Below are 25641 nucleotides of genomic sequence, written 5' to 3' on the forward strand. Positions count from 1 at the left end.
TGAAACACCCAGCAGGGAAGATAGAACAGAATAAATAGCATTCTGTCAATGGTAGGTGTTGGTTTTTTCTCTCAATGAACTGTTGATGAGGAACTATCATGTGCCAAATGTATTCCAGGCATGAAAGAATGAAGGCAGATGGGAGTGGAGATGCATATAAAGAGGAATAAGGCCAAAACCGGTTTGGCTCAGTGGATAGGGCATTGACATGCGGACCGAAAGGTCCCAGGTTCGATTCTGGTCAAGGGCACACCAGTGGGGGGGGTGCAGGAGGCAGCTGATCAATGTTTCTCTCTCATCGATGTTTTTAACTCTTTATCTCTCTCCCTTCCTCTCTGTAAAAAATCAATTTTATATATATGAATAAGGCATATGGCTGAGACACTGGGCAGTTAGCTCAGTAGGTCTTGGGTACATCACCCACCTTTCAATGTGGAGATTAGACTAGAAGCTGTGAAAACTTTGGGTAAGTTAAATCCTTCTTTTTAAATCATGAGGTCAGCTTCTTTATATGTTTACTTCCCTTTCCTCACTATTGGAAGAGACAGCCCCATAAACAGATGACCATGTGAGCGGTGTCATCAATACAGTATTAGTTGTACTGCGTTAGCTGTACAAGAGCCACATTTCAATGCTGCCCAATCTTGGATTCAAGGCAGAGCTTTACTGTGTGCCATTCAGGTCTCATCTGTATCACCACAGTTTGTCCACCCACTTGAGTCTTTCCAGTGACCCATTCTAAACACAGCTGCAGAAATCATGCTCATTTATGGCTCATCAAGATTTAGTCATGCCCAGCGCACTTTCAACAAAGATGACTGGTTGCTATATCTATTTCCACCAGAGCCTTGCATGCTTACCACCTGGGTGAAGAGTCTGAGGTTTTAGTGACTTGGAAAGAAAGCTGCATAAAGGAAGGCTGTTCGCTTCCTTCCAACTCCCCTTGGATATTGAACTCACTTGTCTTCGTTCTTCTCTTATTTCTACTTCTTCCTACTTTAGATTGCTATGCATATTAAATTTCTGTTCTAGTTACTCCAAACTCTTCGCTATTCTCTAGATGTGCCACACAGGTTTCCATCTCTCTGCCTTTGCCCCTGGCGCTCCTCTTCTTTGTATTTCTTCACAGATACCATATGTGGAAAACAACAACCAACATCTTAACATGATGTTTTGTTATCAATTATATTACTTTTATGATTCAATAGTTTTTACTCTATGTTGATCTGATAAAAATAGTATTGAAGAAAAGCGTAAAAGATTAATCTTGCCTGAGCAATAAAGGGTTGTTGTTGTTTTTTAAAAAAAAATATACATGAAAAAATGTTCACTTGGGTAAAACCAATGTACTACTATTATTATTATTTAGAAAAAATGTATTTAAATTAGTTGTTTCTCAGGCAATTTCAACCCTTTTTATTCTCATGTAGTATGCTAGCTTTTAGTAGGCACATTCACAATTAATTATAGTTTGCTTTTCAAGGATTATAAAGGGAGAAAAATTGAATCCTCGAAAGTCATTTCTCCTGATTTCTGTCATTTTCATGTAAATAGCTTCTTGGTAGAAAACATGCAGCAACCATTTCTCTAATTCAAATGGTAGCTTTCAGGGGAATGGTCAACATTGTTAAATTTTCCAAACAAGTTGTGTAGATAGGTGAGGAAAAACTACAAGAAACACCTGGGTAAGGCAGTTATTTAAGAAAAGAAGGAGTGTTTGTATCTCAAAGAGAGTACGTGATAAAAAGGAAAAGAGAGTGCCTGAATTAGGATCCTGAAATCCAGGCAGGCATAGGCTTTCTCTTCTCAGCCTCAGGAAAGTATTTATCTCTCTCTAGGTGGAACTATGAAATAGTGGACTATCTCCAGTTTAAAACAGGACAACATAAACTTTCACAGGATGATATTAAGTCTTTTATATGTATTTTCTCCAATCCTTGCAAAAACCTATCAGGTAATATTATGATACCTCTTTTAGTAAGGTCAGACAGGCCCAAGTTCACACTGTTCCTAGGAGGCAGAACTGGGATTTGAACACAAATATCTCTGGCTTCAAGGTACATATCCCTGTCCAGTGTAGCTCACCAATTCTCTCTTCTGTGACCAGAAAAATCATCCTGTTCCTTCTCAGCCTCTCTTCTAAGGGATGCTTTCCCTGATTCAGGTTCTGACAAATTAAGTCACTGTCAGAAGGCTTTTGATTTCCTGCTAAAAAGATATAAGACAGAAAAACATGTTGGTATAAACTAGCCCCCTTTGCCTTCTTTAAATGGAGATATGATGACTGAGCTGTTGCAGTCATCTTTATATACAATATATGTATTAGAGGCCCCGTGCATGAAATTTGTGCATGAGGGGAGTGCCCCTTAGGCCAGCCTGCACCCTCTCCAATCTGTGACCCTTCAAGGAATGTCCAACTGCCCATTTAGGCCTGATCCTACTAGGATCCTACTAGGATTGGGCCTAAACAAGCCGTCAGACATCCCTCTCACAATCCAGGACTGCTGGTTTCTAATTGCTCACCTGTCTGCTTTCCTGATTGCCCCTAACCACTTCTGCTTGCCAGCCTGATCACCCCTAACCACTTCCCTGCCAGCCTGATTGATGCCTAACTGCTACCCTACCAGCCTATTTGCCCCCAACTGCCCTTCCCTGCCAGCCTGGTCATCCCTAACTTCCCTCTCCTGCAGGCTTGTTCAGCTCCAATTGCTCTCCCTTGCAGGCCTGGTCCCTCTCGTCTGCACTCCCCTGCTAGCCTGATCTCTCTCAACTGCCCTCTCCTGCTGGCCATCTTCTGGTGGCCATCTTTGACCACATGAGGGCAGCCATCTTGTGTGTTGGAGTGATAGTCAATTTGCATATTACTTTTTTATTAGGTAGGATAATTGATTTCAGAGAGGAAAGGAGAGGAAGAGAGAGAAACTTCAATGATGAGAGAAAACATTGATTGACTGCCTCCTGCATGCCCCAGACTGGGGATGAAGCCTGCAAATCAGGCATTTGTCCTGACTGGGGATTGAACTGTGACCTCCTGGTTCATAGGTCAATACTCAACCACTGAGCAGTCATTTTGTAACCATGTAGCTTCAAACATGACAGAAACAGACCCAAGTGCTGAAGATGGTGAAGGGAAGAAAATGAGCCTGTCTTCTAATGTCTGACAAGCAGCAGAACACTTGCCCTTGACTATCTCCTTCCAAAGTTCTTATTATGTGTGAAAAACAAGCCACTGTTTTATTAAAAACTATTCATTGAGTTTTCTGTTACTTTCTGCTGGAAACTTTCCTATAGGATACATTAGTGTTAGCTGAAAGCTGATTAAGTATTAGATAACTAATAATGTATTGAGTAGGCAAGGAAGAATATGAGCTCTCCCCTTCCCAGTTCCTATTCCTTATCTTGACAAATCTGATGGCCCTGAAAGCATTTCTCCTTCCCCTTTCAGAAGGATAGGAAAGGGCTGGCTCCCAGGGTTCAAGATACCGAAAAGTCAACTTAAGAGTCTTTTCCTTCCTAACAATCCAATTAGGGAGTTTTATCATAAAATAGTTTCCTAGATGTTCCATTTTCCTTTTAACTATATAGAGAATAAAATAATAGACTTCTTCTATAGAGTAGATCATTCAGAGGGATAACAGGAGCTCAGAAAATTATGTGCAATTGGATAATTCCCTGTTTATAACTTTCTCCCACAAACCCTGTTAAATTTACACCATGTGCTGTTAATGAGTCCATGCCCAACTAGCTTTCCTTATCATTCATTCTGTTGCCAGTGTCTTTTCTCTTCTGAATGGATTCATTGCCAGGCAGTCCATAGCCAGTCTTCTTCTTCCTCCCTAATTTTACTGTTCTTTCCAGATAAGGACAAATGGGTGACTTCTGGACCTACATCCACAGACAGTGGGCCAATGGACTATCTGGCCATAATCAGTAAGGCCTCTTTCTGTGTTTACATGACCTAAGAGTCACATGCCAATTATTGTATGTATCAAATTGTGTTATAAACACAGTTGGGGTCTGTCATTCATTCTAGATGACTTAAAAAGAGGAAAGGTTATACTATGTATTTTACTTGACACCTCCAGTCTCTAGTGAACTCCTGGCACTGTAGATATTTGTTGAATGAATGGTTGTCTGACTTAGTGAGAGAGGAAAAAAGCAAACACTGTTTCAATTTTACCACCTTGGGCATCCCAAAGGCACTCGAGTTTCTAAGTCTCAGAGTCCATGTGCCTAGATATCTAGCTCATGTGACACTAAATTAAAGTACCATATTGGTAGGGAATGCCAACATAGCTAAACAAGTATTTCTTAAATTTCACCATAGAACTGTGTTTCTCCATGTCCTTGGTGTCAATGCAACCTAACATGGAGAAAAAACACACACACACACAAAAAACAAAAACAACAGCAACATAAGACTTTACATTTATAAAGTTTGCATTGATTAAGCCATTCATTCATTCAATATACATATATCTACCAACTTACTGTGTGCCACGCATTGTGATAAATATTAAGACTGCAAAGATGAAAGACAGAAGACTTCAAGCAATCTAAAGCATGTGTGTATGTGTGTAAGGGGGCAGGTGACATAATTTTAATGATCATAACAGTTTCTATGCCCTGATGTGATGTGCACAGGATAAGACAGCAAAAACAAACAAACAAACAAACAAACAAAACAACAACAAAAGCATGATGGGTGTATAACCAGGTGTGGATATCTAGGAAGGCTTCCTAGAGGAGGAGATTTTGAAGTTGAGTTTGGTCTTTATTGAATCTTTCATGTATTTGTGTATTAAAAAGATGGGGGTGGTGAAAAAGTCTGAAAACCACTCTTGTCATATGTGCTTCTGTAAGTTTCTTTGGATTCACATTTAAAGAATTCCTGGAGAGTGCTTGCTTTGAAAAGTTCATAATGGGTGATAGGGGACCTTGCAATCAGAGCCCTAGATGACATCTGCAGTTATTAAGATAATGTCTTGTTCAACATTTCCTTCAACAGATTTTCTTTAGTATAATGTACTATGCCAGCTGGTGTAGAGGTATAAAATTATTTTACATGGATGGGTCTCCCCCTCAAGGAACATATGCAACATAGACATAATACTAAGTCAAAAGTGGTAAGTCAATTAAAATGAGTAAAACTTTTCTTAGAAGAGAGAAAAAATATTTTATCAGGTGGGAGGATGAGATTAGGAATGCTTATGGGGAGCAGTGATGCGACATTGGAGGAGAGGCTGAATCTAGAAATATAGAAATAAGAGGGACAACATTCTAAACATATTTGAGCTGGAGGGGTAGGGTCCGTAAAGACTGGCCAGTCCTGTGCTTCTTAAATTTTAATGTACATTCACATCAGTTAAAATGTGGGCTGTGATTCAGTAGGTGCCTGTGGGGCCCGAGAGTCAGAGTTTTTAACAAGGTCCTGGGTGAAGCCGAAGCTGCTGGCCCATGAGCTGCAGCTTGAGCACCAAGGATCTGGCTCACATGCTTCACGGCAGATGAGAATCTGAAACCCAAGGCAGGAAGGGCCGGGCCCATGCCACATGGCTGATTAGCATGAGAGCAGCTCTCTCACGCTACAGCAGCTCAGAAAGCAGCGAAAAGATGGTGGGCTTTGGAGTCAGGCTGATCCAGGCTCAGCCGTGGCCTTGCTGCTTGCTAGTTGCAAATCCTTTTTGTGCTCCAGTTTCCTCATTTGTGGAATGCTGATAAATAAATCTTACCTTGTAGAAGACATGGTAAGTCAATAATAAAACTGCATACAAGAAATGTAGAGTAGCATCTTAACATGTCATAGGTTTTCTTTTCGGTGAGGTTAATATTGCATTAGTGCAGGTCTTACTGCAATCATGTCTCCTCTAGGGCTAGCCTGTGTTGGCATTCGGGGATATGTATGGGGCAGTGAACATAGGTGCCCAACTAAGGCAAAAAAAAAAAAAAATAGTTTCTCTTTTTTCAATATCTTTTTGGAAGAGGATGCAGGAAGGTAAACATATCTTCACTAGTGAATTCCTACTTCTTTGCAACTGAGGCCTTTTAAACATCTGCTCATTAATAGAAAATGCTCAGCTAATATCATGCATATTAATGGTGGATGGTTTACATTCCACTTTGGCTAATACAGGAATTATGTTTTTTTCTTGGGCCTACATTTTTTTTTTCCAGGCTGTATTAGCTTCTTACCTAAATGTCAAACAAACAAACAAAAAATGCTTCCCTCTGTTAGTTTCCAAGGAAAGAATAAGAAACTATGACTTGTGGAATGTCTTCTCTAACAGGAAGCTTCCTGTTTCAAACGCTAGCAAGCAAAAGGAAGGATGCTGCCATTTTTTGCATTATACGAGGATTGGACTGAGTCCACGTGGGAGCTACCAAAGGAGAAAAGAAAAGAAAAGAAAAAAAATCAACGAGGAATTAAACCCGTTAAACTGTGCAGCGCCATTGTAAGAGCTGCTTCAGAAATCTATTTAGAAATCATTGCTTTTGTATCTGAATCATTACAGAGACACAGCATCACCTACTTCTTATTACTGCAAACATAGCAACAGTTGCCATGCTGGCGAGAGATTCACAGCACAAACACTGGAGTGAGGAGGGAGCTGGGCTGGGCGAGCTGGAGTCAGGCTGTGGAACAGCGCTGGTGCTGCTGTCTGCACAGATTTAATTAGGCCGGCTGTTCTCTTGGTCCCCATGTTGGGTCCTGTCAGACATTTCAGTAAAAGAGAAGCAGTCTCAAAAGCAGTGCTTTCGGACCAAATGTTACTTTCAGTCTACACAGTAACTCACTGCCAAAGGCGGGATCTGTGTGCTTTGATGTACCTAAGAGTGGGTGTAGGCCCTCGTTTGGGTTGTGAATGGAGAAAGGGACAGGGTCTCTCTTCATTTCCGGGAATGAAAAACTCATAAAACTCTCATCATTAGACAGTCAGGCTACTCGCTGTCCCAATGTCATTTCATCTAATTGGAAACTGAGAACTGTCACCATTGATTTAGTCGTTTGCCTCTGGCGAATCTTTGCAGGTTTCGTTCTTGTGGCTGGGAATTCGTTAATTAGTATTACAAAATTCTTGAAGAGGGAAGAATACTCGGGCTGGCCCTTTGGGTTATGGGCGAGCCCATTTCAGGTTGCTAACAAGCACTACTGAAGGATAGAAAGGAACAGGAAATTATAGCATCTGAATAGCTGTGGCAAGAGCTGCATCTCATTCTCTCTCAAGTGCATATGTTGTAACCTAGATGTGTCATTCACACACTCTTTGCATGCAAAGCTTTATGCTACAATAAATGCAGGCCCTTAAAAGCTTATAAAAAAGTGCCACTTTTACACACAGAGGGCTCTTCTCATATCTTCACTTTTATTAATTTCCCACTTTTCATCACTTTCTCTTCTGAACAGAAGTTTATTTGATGTTCTTCTATTTTTTTGCTTCTTTTTTTTTTTTCATGGAGGAAATCTGTTTCAAACTAAGGGTGGTTTTAAAAGTCAAGGAACTGAAAGAAAGGACTGACATTTTCCACATGCTCCTAACTTTAAGGTTGAAAGCCTTTGTTCCGTGTGAAATCTCCAAACCTTTCTCCTTTCTAGAGCAGTCAGAATGGCTGGAGGGCCCACACGAGGTTTGTCAACTGATTGCTAGGTGGCGCTAGAGAGCAAAGCAACCAGAAAATAGCCAGGATATTGCCTTAGGACTACATCAACTGAAAGGGAGTTCTTACATAGCGCCCTGCAGCAATTCAGCACACATTATTTATAATTCTGACGATGTTTGGGATATTAGCAGCAGGAAAATCAGAGGGCACTATCAATTTATAGCCTTCTTTTTATTATTATTTTTGTGTGTGCATACAGGAATTTTTTGCTTATTTCACTGTAGTGCATCCGGGTCTGTGATGAAGAGATTTTATGTAAATGTAAATAGATAACTATGCTTATTTTTTGGACCTCCATGCAAATAGTTTTAACTTCCTACAAGATCTCTTTCCACTTTCCTTAATTTATCGTCTTTATTAGATGACCTTAAGGGACATAATGAGAAGGTGTATGAAGTTCTTCCACACCCTCGTCAACATGAATAGCTATTTTCTGTCTCAACCCCATACCTCTGGCATTGAGAATTTTTCTGCTTTTGTTCATTAGAAAAAAAATATAAACACCTCAAGAAAATTTGAGCTTAAGAAAGAAAGAGATAAAAAGCAACTGGCAGGCATTATGGCACTTAACTTAGATTCTCACTGCTTCCCTTTTGCTTTTATATTTTTCCAGAGTAGACCCTTAATGAGTTTGATATCTGACCTTCAGCAAGTGAGTCTCGCAAAAACATTTTACATTCCAGAGGTGATAACTATCCCAGGAAAAGAGTTGACTTGTTCCTAGATTAGGCAGCTATGTCTAAGCCCTTCTCATTATATAAACAACTTGAGTAAAGCCTATATAACTTAAGTGAGTTAGTAAGGCAACATGTTCTACTGGCTCAGAAGACATTGTTGAAGTAAGAGTTTGATACTAATGTGATGCGTTGGTACACACTAGGGTCTTTAACAAAATCTTACAGATGTCATATTTTTAATAAGTATTTAATAAGCAAAGAGACAGTTTAAGCCAAAACCGATTTGGCTCAGTGGATAGAATGTCAGCCTGTGGACTGAAAGGTCCCAGGCTCGATTCTGGTCAAGGGCATGTACCTTAGTTGTGGGCACATCTCCAGTAGGTGGTGTGCAGGAGGCAGCTGATCGATGTTTCTCTCTATTTGATTTTTTTAACTCTCTCTTCCTCTCTCTTTCCTCTCTGTGGAAAATCAATTAAAAAAATATATATTTTTTTTTAAAAGAGAGAGACAGTTTTAAAAGCCAAAGATGTTATGTTTTTTTTTGTTTCCTTAAATTTAGAAATATTAAAATTATTCATTTGCAGAATCAGCTGAAAGATTCTGAGCTTTCCTTCTATTTACAAGTTAAAAATTGAGATATTTTTCTTTATTTCTAGGATTAAAAAAAAAACACATGACATCCTCATTATTAGACTATTTATTGCCCAAAACATAAGCTAAAAGATTTTTTAAAAACACAGTGAATGCAATTGACTACTGTAATAGAGAATATATTTATGAGCAAATGGAAAATAGTCTAGTTTTACTATGTGCTTCATAAAGAAATCATACTGAAATAGAGTTAGCCTTAAAACTGGTTCCCAAGTGTCTAGAGGGAAAGAGTTTGTCCTTTTATATATTCTAATTTTTTTTTTTTTTTTTTTTTTTTTTTTTTTTTTTTTTTGCTGTTTTGGAAATATGGTCAGGGATTCAGGCCAGCTTCCAGAGACATGATTAAAGAAGATAGAGAGGGCAAGGTTAGGCCATGGCATGCTGGTGAATGAGGCAGCTGATGTGGTTTGTTGTGCTCAGGTCTATGTCAGTGCTGGCAGCTGATTATAAATACCGTAGCTGTTACGGACAGGCATAAGCTGAGGTAAAGTGGCTAGTATCAGAGTTAGAGGGGAAATACTCCCTGCATAGACTGAGAGTACATTGTGTTCCATTAGTTGGGGCCCAGCTTTAGAGTGAGGTTCTTCAGCACTCTGGATAGTTCCCAGCCAATTCTCCTCAAAGCCAAAACCAGAGGCTATAAATTCCGCTTCTTATATAGATGCTTCAAACGTGTTGGTCAAGCTTATTCTCCAGAAACAGTATGGTATAATTAAAACACTACCTGGAAGGCCCTGAAGCAACTATTAACTACCATTTTCCACTGTATGATTTTATACAAATGACTTAAATTATTTGAGTTTTAGTTTTTTTTAACCTGAAAGATGAAAACCATAATGCTTACTTAATAAGATAGTTGTGAAAATTGAGTGGCCATCATGTCTGTAAAGATTTATCATGATCATTCATTTCTTTCAAATAGGTATTTAGCACCTATCATGTGCCAAACAGTGTTCTTAGTATTGGAGATACAGCATCAAAAAGGAGAGAAGTTCATGCCTTCCTGATGTTTATAGTTCAGAGTAGATACCAATAAAATGGTTGGCTAAAACGATAATTCCAGATGGGTGTAAGTGCTCTGAAGTTGCTCTCCTACTGAGTCTTGTTGGTCTAAGGCATGAATTTTATTGGACCACATGGGGAAACATAGCGTGGGCCCAAATAAACTGGGAGGTCAGATAAGAAATACCAGTAAAAAGCAAAAGTTCTCAAAGCACAATCCCAGGGTGAACCAGGACAAATTAAATCCACTCTAAACACAGAGATGCAAAGGATAAGTGATCTACTTCATCTTTGGATCCAGAAAAGGTGAGAGAATTAGAAATAATATATTTATCCTAAGAAGTTTCATCCATAAGCCCACACCGATACAAGTTTTAGAACAAAAACATTGCTACACATGTTTCATAAAAGACTCCATGTTGAAGTTTTAAAGTGTTTCTGAGGGGATAGTTTCCCTAGATAATCAGCAAAGAAAAATTATTTGTGAAATGGGGTACACCAAATAAGCATGGGGAGGAAGGGTTGCCAGAAATAAAGTTTGAAGGGACATGAACTCAAAATACAAACAAAAATATCTAAATACATTATGAAATGAGGAGCAAGAATGAGCAGAAGCAACAAACTAAATAATTAAATTTATAAAGACTGCAGTGGTTAGAAATATCAGATATTCAAATATAGACTATAAAATATATGTGAATAAAAAGACAATTAAAAGCACATGGAAAGAATAAGACATTTTCAAAACTGTCCAGTAAGGTTGTAAAAAAAATTAAACTTCTACCAAAAATAGAAATTTGAAATCATATTAAATTTCATATAGCTACAGAGAGTATATGTGAACTGAAAGATAGATTTGAAGAAATTACCAGCAACAGCATACAGAAAGTACAGGGTAGAAAATAAATGTAAAAGAAAAGAAATTGATAAATTTGAAAAATAGAGTAAGAAAACCAAAAATACTTCGAGATTTCTAGAAATATAGAAGAGAGAACATGGGGTAAATAAATAGAAGAGATAGTGGCTGAATATTATTCAGGATGTATGAAAGATGCCAATTGTCTGATTCTATGCACCCAACAAATTCAAAGCAAGAAAAGTAAATTAAATCTATAATTATTCACAATATAGTTAAACTGTAGGATATCAAAAACAATAAGAAGTTCTAAAAAGCAGTTAGAAAGGGCAGATTGAAAACAAATAGAATCACAAGTAAAATATTAATAAGAACAATTCAGAAACATGTGGAATGTATCTTGAAGGTGCAAGTCAGAAGTAATTAAACACCTCAAATCCTATATCAACTAAAATATATTTCATGACAGGAGGAAAAATATGTTTACTTTTTTAAATCCTCCTCACAGAGGGTATGTTTTTACGTATTTTTTTTAAAGAGGGAAGAGAAAGAGAGAGAGAGAGAGAGAGAGAGAGAGAGAGAGAGAGAGAGAGGGAGAGAGAAACATCAATGTGAGAGAAAAATATCCATTGATTCATTGGTTGCCTCCTGTACATACCCCACACAGGCATAGAACCTGCAACCTAGGTATGTGCCCTGATCATGAATCGAATTCCTAACCTTTTTGGTGTATGGGATGGACGATGCTCCAACCAACTGAGCCACCGTGCCAGGGCTCCGATGTTTACTTCTAACAGAGTTGTGTTAAATACATTTTAAAAGATACATTTGAAGAAAATGAAAATTATCTAGGAGGAAGGTGTGAAGTGTAAGCATAATTATTAATTACATAGTAAATATGGGTCAGTCTAAATAAGCCATAACTGTATAATATAAGTAAATATCTGTGATGTGGAATTTTTAAAAATCATGATTAAAGTAAGGACAGAAATATAAAATTCAGGAGGGCATGATGTGCAACTAAAATGTTCTAAGGTATCATTTTTGTTTGGGAGTAGAACCAATATACTGAATATAGAATAATGTGTTAAATAATGTGTTAAAGTTTCTAGGGTACCCATTAAAGAATAGAAAAATGAAGTGCATATTCAAGTAACCAAAAAGAATACAAACAAAAAAAGACAAGGAGAGAAGAAAATACAGAGAATATAATAATATGGTAACAATGAATTCAAATTATTTCAGCAATCACAATGAATATAACAATCAATATGACAAAAGGTGTATAAGAACCTCACAGAGATTATAAAATCTAACTAAAATATGTTAATGAACTTCTAAATAAATGTCTAAATATGCTGTGTTCATGAAAAGGGAAATTCAATAAAATAAAAATGTCAAATCTTCCTGTATTGATCTATAATTTTAAAATATCTAATCAAAACCGTGTGTGTATGTGTGTGTGTGTGTGTGTGTGTGTGTGTGTGTGTAAAATGCAAGCTAATTACAAAATTTACATGGAAGATTAAAAAAGAAACACACCAAGAATGGTCAAGAATAGTCAGGATGAGACCTATTCTACCAGATATAGGACTTGCAATTTAAATTGTGCACTATTGGCACAGGGGTAAATAAATATCCCAATGCAATAGAATAGAAAACTGAAAACGGACGTACCGAAATGTGGACCCTTGATATAGGAAAGAACTACTACTACAGATCAGTTGGGAAAGGAATGCCTATTCTTTTTAAGAAGAAAGGAAAAAAAATATTCATAGTCATTACTTCATGTTTGTTCTTCATCCTGTTCTCTTTAGATTTGAACTACATCACCATTATCTGCCTCTTTTTAACTATCTCAACTCAAAGCAACCTCTCCTTGTGTAACTCCACTGGGAATGAATGTCAGTCACTTCCCTTCTCACACATTCTATACTGTTCTTTATTAAAAAGAAATAGGTGGACAATATGCCCTAATGATGAGGAAGTGGCATGGAAAGAAGGTTTAGTTAGCTGGTGGTTCATTATTTTTGGACAAAAAGAGATTTGAAATTGACAATACTATAGGGGTCAAATACTTTCATAGCCCAACTAATGATTCTCCTAGTTTATTATAAATTAAAATGTAAAATTTCTAAATACAGTTAAATTATAAAGTAGATATTGTAGGCAACTGAATAAAACAGAAAAGAAGAAAATTTCTGTCCTTAAATTATTTGAGTTAATGAGAAATTAAAAATAATTACAATATAAAACAAATAATGTAAGTGCATAAAGTGGCACAAAGCGCCGTGGTCCTTGGAAAGGCCTGGCTGTGGATTAGGTAGCCCCAGAAAAAGCTCCCTCATTAAGCTGATTGAGCTAATACTGAAGGCTGATTAATAATTTACTTTTGGCAAGGTAGAGTGGGGATTGAGATTTAAAATTAGAATAAAGGAATAGGCTGACAGTAGGTAAAACATTGGGCCTGAATGAAAAATGGTAGAACTTTTAGTTTGCCTAAAATGTATGTTATCAGGGATTCTATTGTTATTTTGTGCAGGAAATTCTTTATTTTGTAGAATTGTCCAAAACACTGTAGAAGTTCAACACTGTCTCCAGGGTCACTAAACATCACTAGCACCTTCCTAGTCATTGGGACTACCAAAAATGTCTCACATGGTTCCCAAACCTTAGAATGCATTTGAGGAGTGGCAGTACCCTTCTCTGTCTAGCACCAGTGGAATATATGATTGTCCGTGGGAGTTAAAATGGAAATGTGTATCATTGACCCTTTTGGCTTCCAGGAAGAGACACTGGCACTTAAGTTTTAGAGGCAATGGAGAATTATTGATGGTTTTAAAGTAGGGCAATGGCATACTTTAGTTCTATAGAAGTAAGAATATGGTGGCAGTAGAGGGGTAAGTAGATTAGAACATGGGGTAGTTGGAAGGGGAGAGGAATTAGAGACTTTACAAAGGAAGCAGATCAGTCACGGTTGGACATATCTGGGAGTCAACTGTGTGTGCATGGGTGGGGTATAGTGTGTGTGTGTGTGTGTGTGTGTGTGTGTGTGTGCATGTGTGTTAGAGGGAGGGAGGTGGGAGAGAGTGACAGAAAAATAGAACAGTGTTGAAGCCATGAAATCACAAGAAAACTCAAGAAGAGAGAAACAAGATGGGAAGAGTTTACAGAGATCATGAACATTGTGCTGAAACTTGACTGTGATGAGCTGGCAAGAGAAATAAATTAGAGGTGAAGGAGAGGTTGGAAGAAAAGAGAACATTTAAGGAGGCAGAGAAAAGTTTCAGTACAACATAGCACATAGGAGAGGCGGCATTAAAAAGAGGAGTATCTGACCTTCAGCGATAAGGAGGAGACACTACTGGTTTTTATTTGATAAATATCTGCTCCACAACAGCAAATGGGCCCGATCCTCTCATGACTGTTTTTTTTTTTTTCTTTTTATCATTCCTTCTAGGAACATCAGTTTCATGATGCTATCATCTTACTCATTTGCTGTGTTCCAGAAACACTGTGTGTACATTAAGATTTTATAACTTATATTCAACTTTTGTAAGTTGAATTGGATTTTAAGTGCACTATGCAAGGTTTCTATTTAAAGGAACCCTTTGATGGGCCCCTTTGTAATGTAAGAAATTAATTCCAAATGTATGTGTTTTACAGTTCCCGACTCCGCATCTCTGGTTTTCTTCTCCTGGACAGCTAACTAGGTCATAGCATTCTATTCTCAGAGCCCCAGCCCCACACAAACACTAATTGGTTTTCGCATCTGAAAGGTTGTGCATCACTTTGCCATTTCTAAATTTACATGATATAATCCATCTACAAGATGAGAGATTTCAGACCCTTTGGGAGGAGCAAGTGCCACATGCTTAGTTTTCCAAATATATCTAGAGACACAAAATATTTTAAAAGAGGCAGAACTTCAGACATGCCTTCCTCAATCTCAGATTTCACCAATTTGTCATTTCAGTAAGAATGACTGAATTCCTCTTTTTTTTTTCCCCCCCTCACCTGAGGATATTTTTTCCATAGATTGTTAGAGAGAGTGGAAGGGAGAGGAAAAGACAGAGAGAAACACTGATGTGAGAGACACATGGATTGGTTGCCTCTTGCATGCCTCTGGCCAGGGCCAGGAACCTGCAACTGAGGTAAATGCCCTTGAGTGGAATCAAACCTGGGACCCTCAGTCCACAGGCTGATGCTCTATCTACTGAGCCAGACTTGCTAGAGCAGAATTACTGAATTCCTGTTACCTGTGGAGCAAATATCTGATACATTTCCCATCTTGACATTTAATTTATAAAGGAAAATAATCATCACTAAAAACAAATATGCAAACAACCAAAACCCCCATCCAATAAAGAATTATAAAATTACAGGCTGCAAACTTCATAACCAAACTTGTAACACATAAATGTACCATTTTAAAGATAAGTGTTGAAGGCTCTGAGACCCGAAACTGGGAACATACATTAGTGAGAACTCCAGGCCATATCTTGTCCTCATTTTTTTAAAAGCATGATGCCAGGCTAAAAATTACGCTTTGTGTGATTTTAATGAATAGTTAGAATGCCTCTTAGATCAGAGGTTACTAGTGCATTGCAAGGACTCTTGGGAGAGACCACCAGGTAATCAGCCTTCACAATGTTCTCCTTTGGTCCCAGCTGCTGTTTCACCTGGGCTCCCACTTTCCTCTTCCATTTATTCCATCAGTTGCATCCCCTTCCCACTGAGTGACTGGCAGGCTAGCAGTGTAGCAGCATTCCCTCCTCCCATGCGTCTCATACTCAGATGTATATTGGAATCACCTGGGAAATTTAAAAGATTCTGGTGCCTGGGTGTCACCCCCGTGGGTTCTGGTTTAATTGGTCATGGGCATTGGCGCCTGTAAAAGCTCCCCAGGGATTCTAATGGAAAGTCAAAGCTGAGAGCCACTGTCTTCCAGGCTGTTAAACTCCCGGCTCTGCTGGAGTTAGTTCATCAGTTTGTGCATCCTCAGGCTCTTTGACTTTAAGAACCTATTTAAGAACCTATCTTTTGTCTCACTTGCTCTGTCTTTCATATACACAAGCTGAAAAGGCAGGCGTGGGAGGAGTAGCTGAATTCTTTCTCTGACCCATTTCCAGAAGAAACTGGAAGAAGTCTAGCAGATATAAGTACTGGTAAAATATATCAAGTATCTGCAAAGTGCCACTTCCTGTTCCAGAGAAATGCTGAAAGCATAGGAGAGTCCTGGGTGAGAATTCCCACTCTGCCTCCATAACCTTAGGAAAGTTGCTTACCCTTTCTAAGCCTCAACTTCCTCATCTATAAAAATGGGGATACTTTATTCCCTAGGGCTCACTTAGATGATTATTCAAAGTGTTTACCTTAAAATAGTACTTAGCATGCAGTAGATGCTCAATAGTGACACCCACTTAAATGAAACAATAGAGAAAACAATTAAAGCTTGTTCACTGATTATACCCCAAATTAGTAATAATTATGATTTATGGAGACAATTTCTCCATTTTTTTAATAAAATTCAACATTTATTACATATTGGCTTTATGCCAATCACACTGCAAGGTGCGGAGGATGTAGTTATGAATAAAATAGATATTCTTATCCTGGTGAATCTTACATCTTAGCTATTAGTAAATGCTTTACCTATTCTGGAGTTAATTGCAAACAGTCTGAAGACAGAGCAAGCTATAGGGTAGGTACAACTAGCAAACTGATCTTCCATGCACACTCATAGCAAATGCTTAGAGTATACCAGGTTGTTAAGAGAAATTTGAATCAAGTAGACAGACAAACACTTTGAGTTCCATAAGTCATGAAGAAGGGTATAAAATACCTATGAGACTATCAAAAGCTGCAACTTAAAAAATGTAATGGGCCAAAACCGGTTTGACTCAGTGGATAGAACTTCGGCCTGCGGACTGAAAGGTCCCAGGTTCGATTCCAGTCAAAAGCATGTACCTTGGTTGCAGGCATATCCCCAGTGGGGGATGTGCAAGAAGCAGCTGATCGATGATTCTCTCTCATCGATGTTTCTAACTCTCTATCCCCCTCTGTAAAAAATCAATAAAATATATATTTTTAAAAAATGTAATGGGTTTTCCCCACCCCATTCAAGCAGTTTTATAAGGAGTGGTAGACCTCTCTGGGTTCTTGCCGGTCAGAGAAGCTGTGTTCCCTCCATCCCAAACTCACCCAATTGGGAGTGTTACTGTGTCTCCCATGCTGTATAGCTGTCTATGAACTATAAGTTGTTTGACTTGCTTGTATTATAGGAACTTGTATCCTTTGCTTACATCTTCTGGTATCTTTCCATCAATCACTGACTCCTGTGACAGCACTGCCTCTCCCAATAACAATCCTAAGAGCTGGTAGGTAACTTTGGCCAAGGTCACTGAGCTGGTAAATGGTAAGGTTAAGCCTGAACTTCGGATGTGTCTGATTCCACTGCCCATCCTCTTAACTAGACAGACCTCAGCTGACTGTGCTTTGGAAATATCAAAATCTGACTGTTCAGAGGATTAATTTTAAAACCGCAAGCAAAGAATAAGAAGATCAGATGGAACTAGAAGATGATATTGTGACTGAAACTAATCTAATCTTGGCCTGTGAGCCCCTTATGAAATTATGTGAGAGACTGGAATCCAATAAAGCCTTGTGCTCAGTTTGCCCAGTTTTCAATCAAACTTGCTGATACTTAATCTCATGACATTCCTAGATTAAAGCTTCATGATTCAGATTCTCATCTCTTCAAAGCTGCAGCTACAACCCTTTCGTTAGACCAGGAATATAACAACTGCGGTTAAAAAGGCAACAGTAGCTCTTTGTAGATGGTGTCAGGTCCTTGCTGGTCTTTCTCCACCTTAATGATAACTATTTGTACTCTTGATGGTGTGTGTGAGTGCATATAGGTAACAGATCATGTGTAAATGCTCTGGAGTTCATGTGAAAGAACAGAGATTTTAAGCCAGTCTTTTCTGATTTTCCACAGGTTGTAGTGCACACTTTCTAGGGTATTTGTTGGGCTCACAGTGATTGCCTCTTCTGCTCCCCATTCAGAACAAGGGTCCCTGGCCACCATGTTTATATTCGTGAAATATGACCATACCTCCACTTCAACCACATTTGCTTAGACCAGAGGTGGCCATTATATCCAAAAATGGCCAATCACATTCTCTCTTATGGCAGACTGCATTTGTTCCCAATTTATTTTGCTTTTTGTATCTATGCCCTTTGGCCACATGCCTTTGCAGTTCTAACCACTAGACTCTAGTTTGACTAGAGGTTGAGTATATTTTATCTCCCTGTTGATGCTGGACTCAGTCATGTGACTTGTCAATGAAAAGTCATAGGATGCAAACTGAACAAAGGCTTTAAATGTGTATGTGAATTTGGGTCCCCTTGAGTTCCTAGTGTGTGGCCATGTAAAGAACATGCCTCAGGTATGAGCTGGTCCAAAGAGGAGGAGAGGTAGAGGAGCAGACCTGAATTCAACCTCTAGCTCATAGTCAAGCCCATCTAAAACCAGCCCACAGACACATGAGCAAGAAATAAATGCTATGGTTCTATATCCTTGAGTTTTGGCTGAATAAAATTCTATAGTATGGATACCACATTTTGTTTATTTATCCCTCTAGTGATGGATGGATGTGTTGTTTACATCTTTTGGCTATTGGGTCTAGTGCTGCTATAAACATTTGAATACAAGCATTTGTCTTCATTTCTAATGGGTATATACCTAGGAGTGGAATTGCTGGGCCATGAGGCAATTCTAGAATGCTGACCTTTCAGTGCTCAGATCTGCAAAAACTGTTTCTTAGTTCCTGCATAAAGAATTCCTTATTGGATTCTGTAAAATAACCCTAGAATATTTTCAGTAATTTTCCTTTGTTGCTATAGCTAGACAATTCTTGCTTAAGCTAGAGTTAATTGCTGTTACTTTAAACTTAAAGAACCTAAACTGGTAATTTTTTTGTGGCCATAATATTATTAAAGAAATGGGCTCAAATATTTCTCTTTCAAAGTTTGCCACAAGGGTGATGAATCCCCCGTGATACTAACCAAATTGGGTGACTACCCTGATGAAACCCCAGAATCCGACTTGCCTCTCAGACTGTTGCTTAGGTTACCCCTTACCTTTGGGACCAGGCAGCATAAGACCTTGCATTTAGTGCATATTCCAATTCAAAACGACTCCTTAAAGCTGCCACATGGCTCCGGCCAGGTCCTCCTTTGCTCACCAGGCAATCAGAAGAAGAGGAAGGTGAGAGAGATCCACTGCTGTTACTTGATGCAGGAGACATTAGCTGAGTGAAGGAGAAGCAGTTTCAATTATTTAATAAATCCAACAGGCTTAAAGGCATAGGATAGAATACCGTATGACTTTATTTTAACCTTCTATTCTAGGATTTCTCATATTTTAATTTATATTCCTCTCAGCTTGCTTCTGGCTTTTCCTTTCGGCCTCTGATGGCAACATCTGGCTAGCTTACTTTACTTTTGTGACCTAGTTCTATATTGAGAGCTGGCCCATTAAATGTATGCTCATTTTTTCAGAAAACAGAGTAGGCTCAAATCAGATTTATGAAATAGATATTTAAGAAGTTATTATTTAATGGTTAAAAGATGTTCTACATTTTTTTCAATGGTGATAAGACTCATGGCAGAGTCCTTAAAATTATTACTTTCACATAAAATTATCCCCTTTGCATAAAATGGATTTATACTTTTCCAAGAATGTGTCCATTTTATAAAACAAAGAATAATGTCTGGTAAGTATGAGGACTAAGTAGAGTTGTGAAAGACTTTATAAAAATAGTTACAAATAGTTAAGCATAATTAGAAAATAGAAAAGTATGAGGAAAGAAAAAGATAAGAGGAAAAATAGTAGTTTTCTTGAGTTTTTTACAACCTTGCTGTTTTTTCATTATACCTAACCCAGCTGAGAACATTAGTACTATTGACATAATAATTTCATAAGACATGTAGATGGTTGACTTTGGTTTAAAAAAAACATATATAAATTCTAGGGTTCTTCATAGTAGCCAAGACATTTCTAAATATAGCTCTGAGAATCATGTGATGTCGGTGTTGAAACAAACCTTCAAACACTTCAGTGATCAAATTTCTTCTGTGTATCATTTTGAAGTCAGCTTGGTAGGCTGATGGGAACCTCCAGTGATGAGTAACTCACTGCCTTCAGATTTCTTTATTTATCTTAGGACAGCTCTGACCATTAAGAAAGCTCTTTCTCAAAATAAACCAAGTCTACTTTTGCACTTCATATCCATATTTGGCCCAAGGAAAACAAGGCCAATCCCTTTTCCATATGATAGTTCTTCGGATATTTAAAGACAGCTGTTGGGCTCATCCTAATTCTTTCTACTCTGGGACAAGCATCCCTGGTTCCTTTAATTGGTTCTCAAATACATGATTTTCAATCTGTTCACCACTTTGATCTCTCTTTTCTAAAGTTTTTGTCCCAGTTTTAATTATCCTTTTAAAATATATATTTTTTATTGATTTTTTTTACAGAGAGGAAGAGAGAGAAGATAGAGAGTTAGAAACATGAATGAGAGAGAATCATAGATCAGCTGCCTCTTGCACACCTGCCACTGGGGATGTGCCCGCAACCAAGGTACCTGCCCTTGACCAGAATCGAACCAGAGACCTTTCAGTCCACAGACCGACGCTTTATCCACTGAGCCAAACCGGTTTTGGCTAATTATCCTTTTAAAAGGACATAACTGGGTCTTTTTCCTTTGGCCATTTCAAAACAGAGATGTCTCTCTCAACTTTATTTTAAGTGAAGAGCTGATGAGCAGTGTCTTCCTGCCCTTGGTCTAAACCACTGACCAGAATGTTGAAGAGTAGAGAGGATAAAACCCGATGAAACTTCTATACGTCAATCCCCTTAATGCTGATTATGGTCCATTAGTTAGTGTAACCCAGGCCAGCCAATTCTCTTTGCATATTGTCCATAATTATTCATCTTCTCTACCAGAGGAGATTGTGCTAAGAGGCTTGGTCAATATAACAAGACAAGCTAATTTAGCAGATCTAGTATTGTCCCTGTTTCTGGAATCTACCCTATGATCTAATTGGATATATTCCCAGGCTTGAAGCAACCATATTTCAAACATAAAGGTTAAAAGTGAGAGACTACTTGGAAATCAAGTCTTAAAGGCGTCTCTCAGCAGCCAAGGCTTCTGGCTGACGCTTTTGTTGGTGGGGCATCTGCAGCCCCACCAAATATATGACTTCTTCCCACATGCTATGTTTCAGGACTGAGGAGAAGGGAAAGGACGTTGTTTTATGGCCAAAGACTGAAGTTTCCTTCTACATCCTCTTTAGAGAATCCAGGAAAGAGTCATGAGCAAGAGTCATCACTGCATGTCACAGCAGGCAGCAATTGTAGACCAGAAAGCCTTTTCCACAAGAGGAGATTCCCGTGACTATGTTGAGATTATTTTGGGGGGGGGTGAAGGGGAAGAAAACAGTCTTTGACTAGTTCCATTTGAGATTTAGTTGCGCAATCTCAGGTTGATGCTGTTTCCTCCCACCTCATGCCCCTTCTCTCCATATGTGCATCTATATGCAGGCCTGTATATGTGATGCTCATTCCCCTCTTCTATAACTCTCATTTGCATTTGGGAATATATTATTTTTGAATTAATGCTCATGTTTTACTTCCTTGCCTATTTTCAAATGCTATCTCCTTACCAGGTGTATAGAAAATTGAGGCAATTATAGAGAAAATTAAACCAAGCAGCTCCTTGATATTAAGGGAAGAAAATTCCATTAACCTGATTACCAACATATTTCACTTGCTGCAATATATGTGTAGCATAAAAGCAATGCCTCCCAATTAATGTATGCACTAATTATAGTGATAATTTTTCCTTTTCTCATTGAACATAAATGAACAATGGCTTAATATTTTAGCTTAAGTATCACTATATTTAGGAACATGTATACAGAAAAATTAGTTTAAATAATTACCTTCTAACATATTTTTTATTATTTTCAAATTTCTACATTTCAATTTTTTTTTTAACCTGGGTATGCCTGTGTCCACTTGCCTGCCTGATTGTTGTTGAAATGGCCCCCAATTCACCTTGGATTTGCTTTGACCCCTAGATGCAGTCAGTTCTGCTCCACCCTAGGATCCTAATTAATAGGGTGAAAGAGAACAGAGTTATGGACCCTCACACTCTTTTCCATAAGCAACATCTTACCTACATTCCCCAACATCCTTGGACAGTCAGGGCTTTTTTAATGAACACATTTCAGAAGCTAAATTTCTTACCTCAATGTTGCAGAGGCACTCTTCTAACTTGGTAACAACTTCAGAAAATTCAGGTCTTCCCTGTAAAATAAAGACAGGACTTGTCTCCCCAAAGAATAAAAGAGAGGTAATGCTGCTTGGATTTTAAAATAGGGTATTTGCATTTGTAAAGAATGAGATAAACAAAAATGTATATTTTTATTTAAAATACACTTGTATTGAAGTGTTAATTGAATGTTCCTTTGCTGTTCAGGGAGGGATGTTGAGTCTCCTGATAAAGAGCTTTAAGTCAGAATTTGCAACTACATTCAGATAATAAAATAGTGGGAAAGCTTTAATTAGCTTTGCATGTTTTTAAATGGCAGGTTTTCCTTTTCAAAAGGAAAGAATAAAGTGAATACTAAAAACTATTAACTATTTCTGTGCCTTATACTGTCCAAGTCTCTGTGGGAAAGGAATTGCTAAAGCTAATTTTATAATTAGCTTCACTTTTGAAAATACCATCTCAGGTTCAAAGCTAAGATCAATAGAAAACTCATGACCACGTCCTATTTTATGGGTTTAAGATAAACTTTTTATCTTCAAAAAAGTGCCATTAAGGGCATTGTCCACTATGAACCTCCATGTCTGATGAGTTTGGTTAAACAAACATTTATCATAATCTGATTGTATTTCATACTTTGTTCTAGTTGCTAGGGGAATTTTTGAAAATGTTGGTCTCTTCTGAAGAAATTATATACCTCCTTTGTCAGATCCTAAGGACTACATAACCTATCATTTCTCCTTTTATGAAACTTTCACTGCTGGGAGGTAGATAGCCCAATTTAACATTCAGGTGCAATAACCAACTAATTTAGATTTTTAGTAGAACAATTTCTCCCTTAATATCTAACTCTCCCCTGAGGATACTGCTTCTCCATAACCCTCACAAGTGGGAGCCCTTTTCTCTTGCATATTCCTTGTACCTCTAGGTTGGTGGGGGGTCGTGATGGGGCCAATGTGGTTGGGTCTCTGTCTTACTCACTTTCAAGTGCTTTCTCCTCTAAAAAATACCAGCTTTTTCAGTTATACTGTTGAGTCACTCTCCCGCATTCTTTGAAGGTTTTAATGTCACTGCTCACCAGCATGCTCTTAGTGTTTTATTATCCAGGTAGATAATTATTACAATGGCCTGACTTCTGGGTTCCTTGGTCTCTTCTTTGGCAATGATATGATCTTCCACCTTCTCTTAGTCCCTTAGTTCCCCTGGTAATACCCCTGGGCCCTGTTACTATGTAACAATGCCGGATTCCCCTCCTTGAACTCTGCCCTCTCAAGCTCCCTCAGATCACTCTCTGGACTCTATGTCCTTTCTTTCTAACTCACTTCTTCTGGAACAACGGTGCCAAAAATCTTTGACCACACAAACCATTTTATCAGTTAAAAAAACAACAACAAACACAACTTTTTATTATGTCAATTTTCAAATATACCCTAAAGTAGAAAAGAAGAGTACAATACCCCACCCCCCATATATATATGTTATTCAAACTTAAAAACTATGTTTCTGTTAATATTGTTCCATCTAGCTATCTGTGGTCTAATCTATATTTCCTGTTTTGATGTTGTTGTTCATTCTGCTATCTTGTCACTCACCTCATTTTCTCCCTTACTTTGCAATCATAATCAGTCTCTTCCACACAGCCTCAACTCCCTTGCCTTATCATTTATTTTGTACACTATTGGAAAAATCTCCATGTTAATTAAATACATCTTGATTGGTCTTACTTCAAAATCACAACCCTCGTGGACCATCATATGTACAGCCTAGAGAGCCTTCTACATATTTCTAGTTTATTCTCTTATGCTCCACATGGCTATTTTGTTCCTTCCCCTCTTTCCTCAAACCTTTAGTTCCCACTCCTATATTGACCACCCACCAATGTCTAAACCCACATAATGTACTTCCACTTCTATTTCAATTAATGTACTTTGTCTACTTCTCTCCAACTCCTTTACTGTGTACTGGTTTTTATCTCTACTAAGGAAATTGCTCTAACAATAATTCTCCCTTTTATTTTTTTGCATCATTGATGTTCCCTTTCTATTATTTAATCCCATCCAACACACAGACATACTATAAACTCACCCCAGTTAAAAACAAATAAACAATAATAAAACTCTTGACTCCATTTCTTCCTCAAGCTATTACTCCATTTTTCTGTTTACCAAAATTGCTCTAAAGTCTTGCCTAAATTTAGTTGCCTATTCACCTCCTCCTATTTGTTCTCTACCCCAATCAGCCTTTCTTCTATTACACACTGCTGAAACTGCTCTTGTCAAAGACTCAAAGACCTACCTCCTTATCACTAAATTTAATGGTTAAGTCTCAATGCTCATCTTACTTGAAACAGCAGTAAATACAAATCACTCATTCATTTGTCCCTGAAATATCTTCATTTGATTTTGAGATCATTACTTTCTTATCATATTTCTCCTCTCTCACTTGCTATTTCTCAGTCTTCTCTTTTGGTTTCACTTCCCTTTATCGTTAAATTTTGGATTGTACCAGGACTCAGTTTAGAGGTCTATTTTTCCTCCCTCTATTTAGAGTTAATTTGTTGAAGATTTAATTCAGTCTGTTAGCTTTATGAAACAACTCCCAAATCTTTATATCTAGCCCAGTATTCTCCCTTCAACTCTAAACATATACATGTGATTTTCTTGTATTCACAGTCTTCCCTTCTTCAGCAAATGGCAAATCCATCCTTTCACTTACAGAGGCTCCAAACCATAAGATAATCTCTGAATTCTCTATGTTATACTTTTGCCTCTAATCTACCAGCAATTGTATGCAGAATTTGAGTAGACAAGTAGTATATATATATTGAATCAACCTTGTTCCATACAAGTATAAACTCTGGACAAAATTCAAAAGATAGCTACCTGAAGTCAGTAGAGTGAACACACACAGGTAGAATCTGGAAGAATATCAGTTGGAAGAAAGGAAGGGCATGAAATAAGTTTCCACATTAATATTATTTTTATTACTATTATTCTTGCAACATTTACCCTGGGAGCACACCCATCTGCATCTTAGGGAGAGACTAGAATTCTGATGAAACATCTGCAACAGGTTTGCTTTCTTAAAGAACCAGGAGACAGGATTCAGGGCAAGCAGAGTGTACTAGCTATGGTTTTATAACAAATGATCACAACTGTAATGGTTTAAAACAATACCCACTTATTGTCTCACAGCTTCCATGAGTCAGAAGTCCATTATAGATCTATGGGGTCCTTTGCTCAGGGTCTCATCAGACTAAAATTCAGGTGTCATCTAGCATTGTGATTCTCTGAGGCTCAGGGGCCTCTTTCATGCTCAATGGTTATTAGAATTCATTTCCTTGTGGATTGATGACTCATGTTTCTGTTTTCTTACTATTGCTCAGGGATGACTCTCAAGCTTTTAGAGGATGTTCATTGTTTTCCTTGCCACTGGCCCCAATAAGCAGTTCATAATA

At 38.0% G+C, this 25641-nt stretch overlaps 1 protein-coding gene across 4 annotated transcripts in view; it reads right to left on the minus strand.

Annotated features, from left to right (window-relative positions):
* The window catches only part of LOC311616878 (serine/threonine-protein kinase TNNI3K), a 309455-nt gene that overhangs the window by 54641 nt on the left and 229173 nt on the right, over positions 1 to 25641 (minus strand). For 3 of the 4 annotated variants that reach the window (XM_084872811.1, XM_084872813.1, XM_084872810.1), the window contains 2 exons: positions 22163 to 22222; positions 18991 to 19160 (listed from right to left, as the gene is read on the minus strand). In XM_084872811.1, coding sequence (XP_084728937.1) covers positions 18991 to 19160; positions 22163 to 22222 — 230 coding nt within the window. Of the gene's footprint in view, positions 1 to 6513; positions 6710 to 18990; positions 19161 to 22162; positions 22223 to 25641 lie in introns of those variants that run through there. The other variant, XM_084872812.1, reaches the window with a different exon arrangement.

The sequence above is a fragment of the Pipistrellus hanaki genome (genome assembly GCF_964339955.1).
Source record: "Pipistrellus hanaki genome assembly, chromosome: 2".
NCBI classification, from domain to species: domain Eukaryota; kingdom Metazoa; phylum Chordata; class Mammalia; order Chiroptera; family Vespertilionidae; genus Pipistrellus; species Pipistrellus hanaki.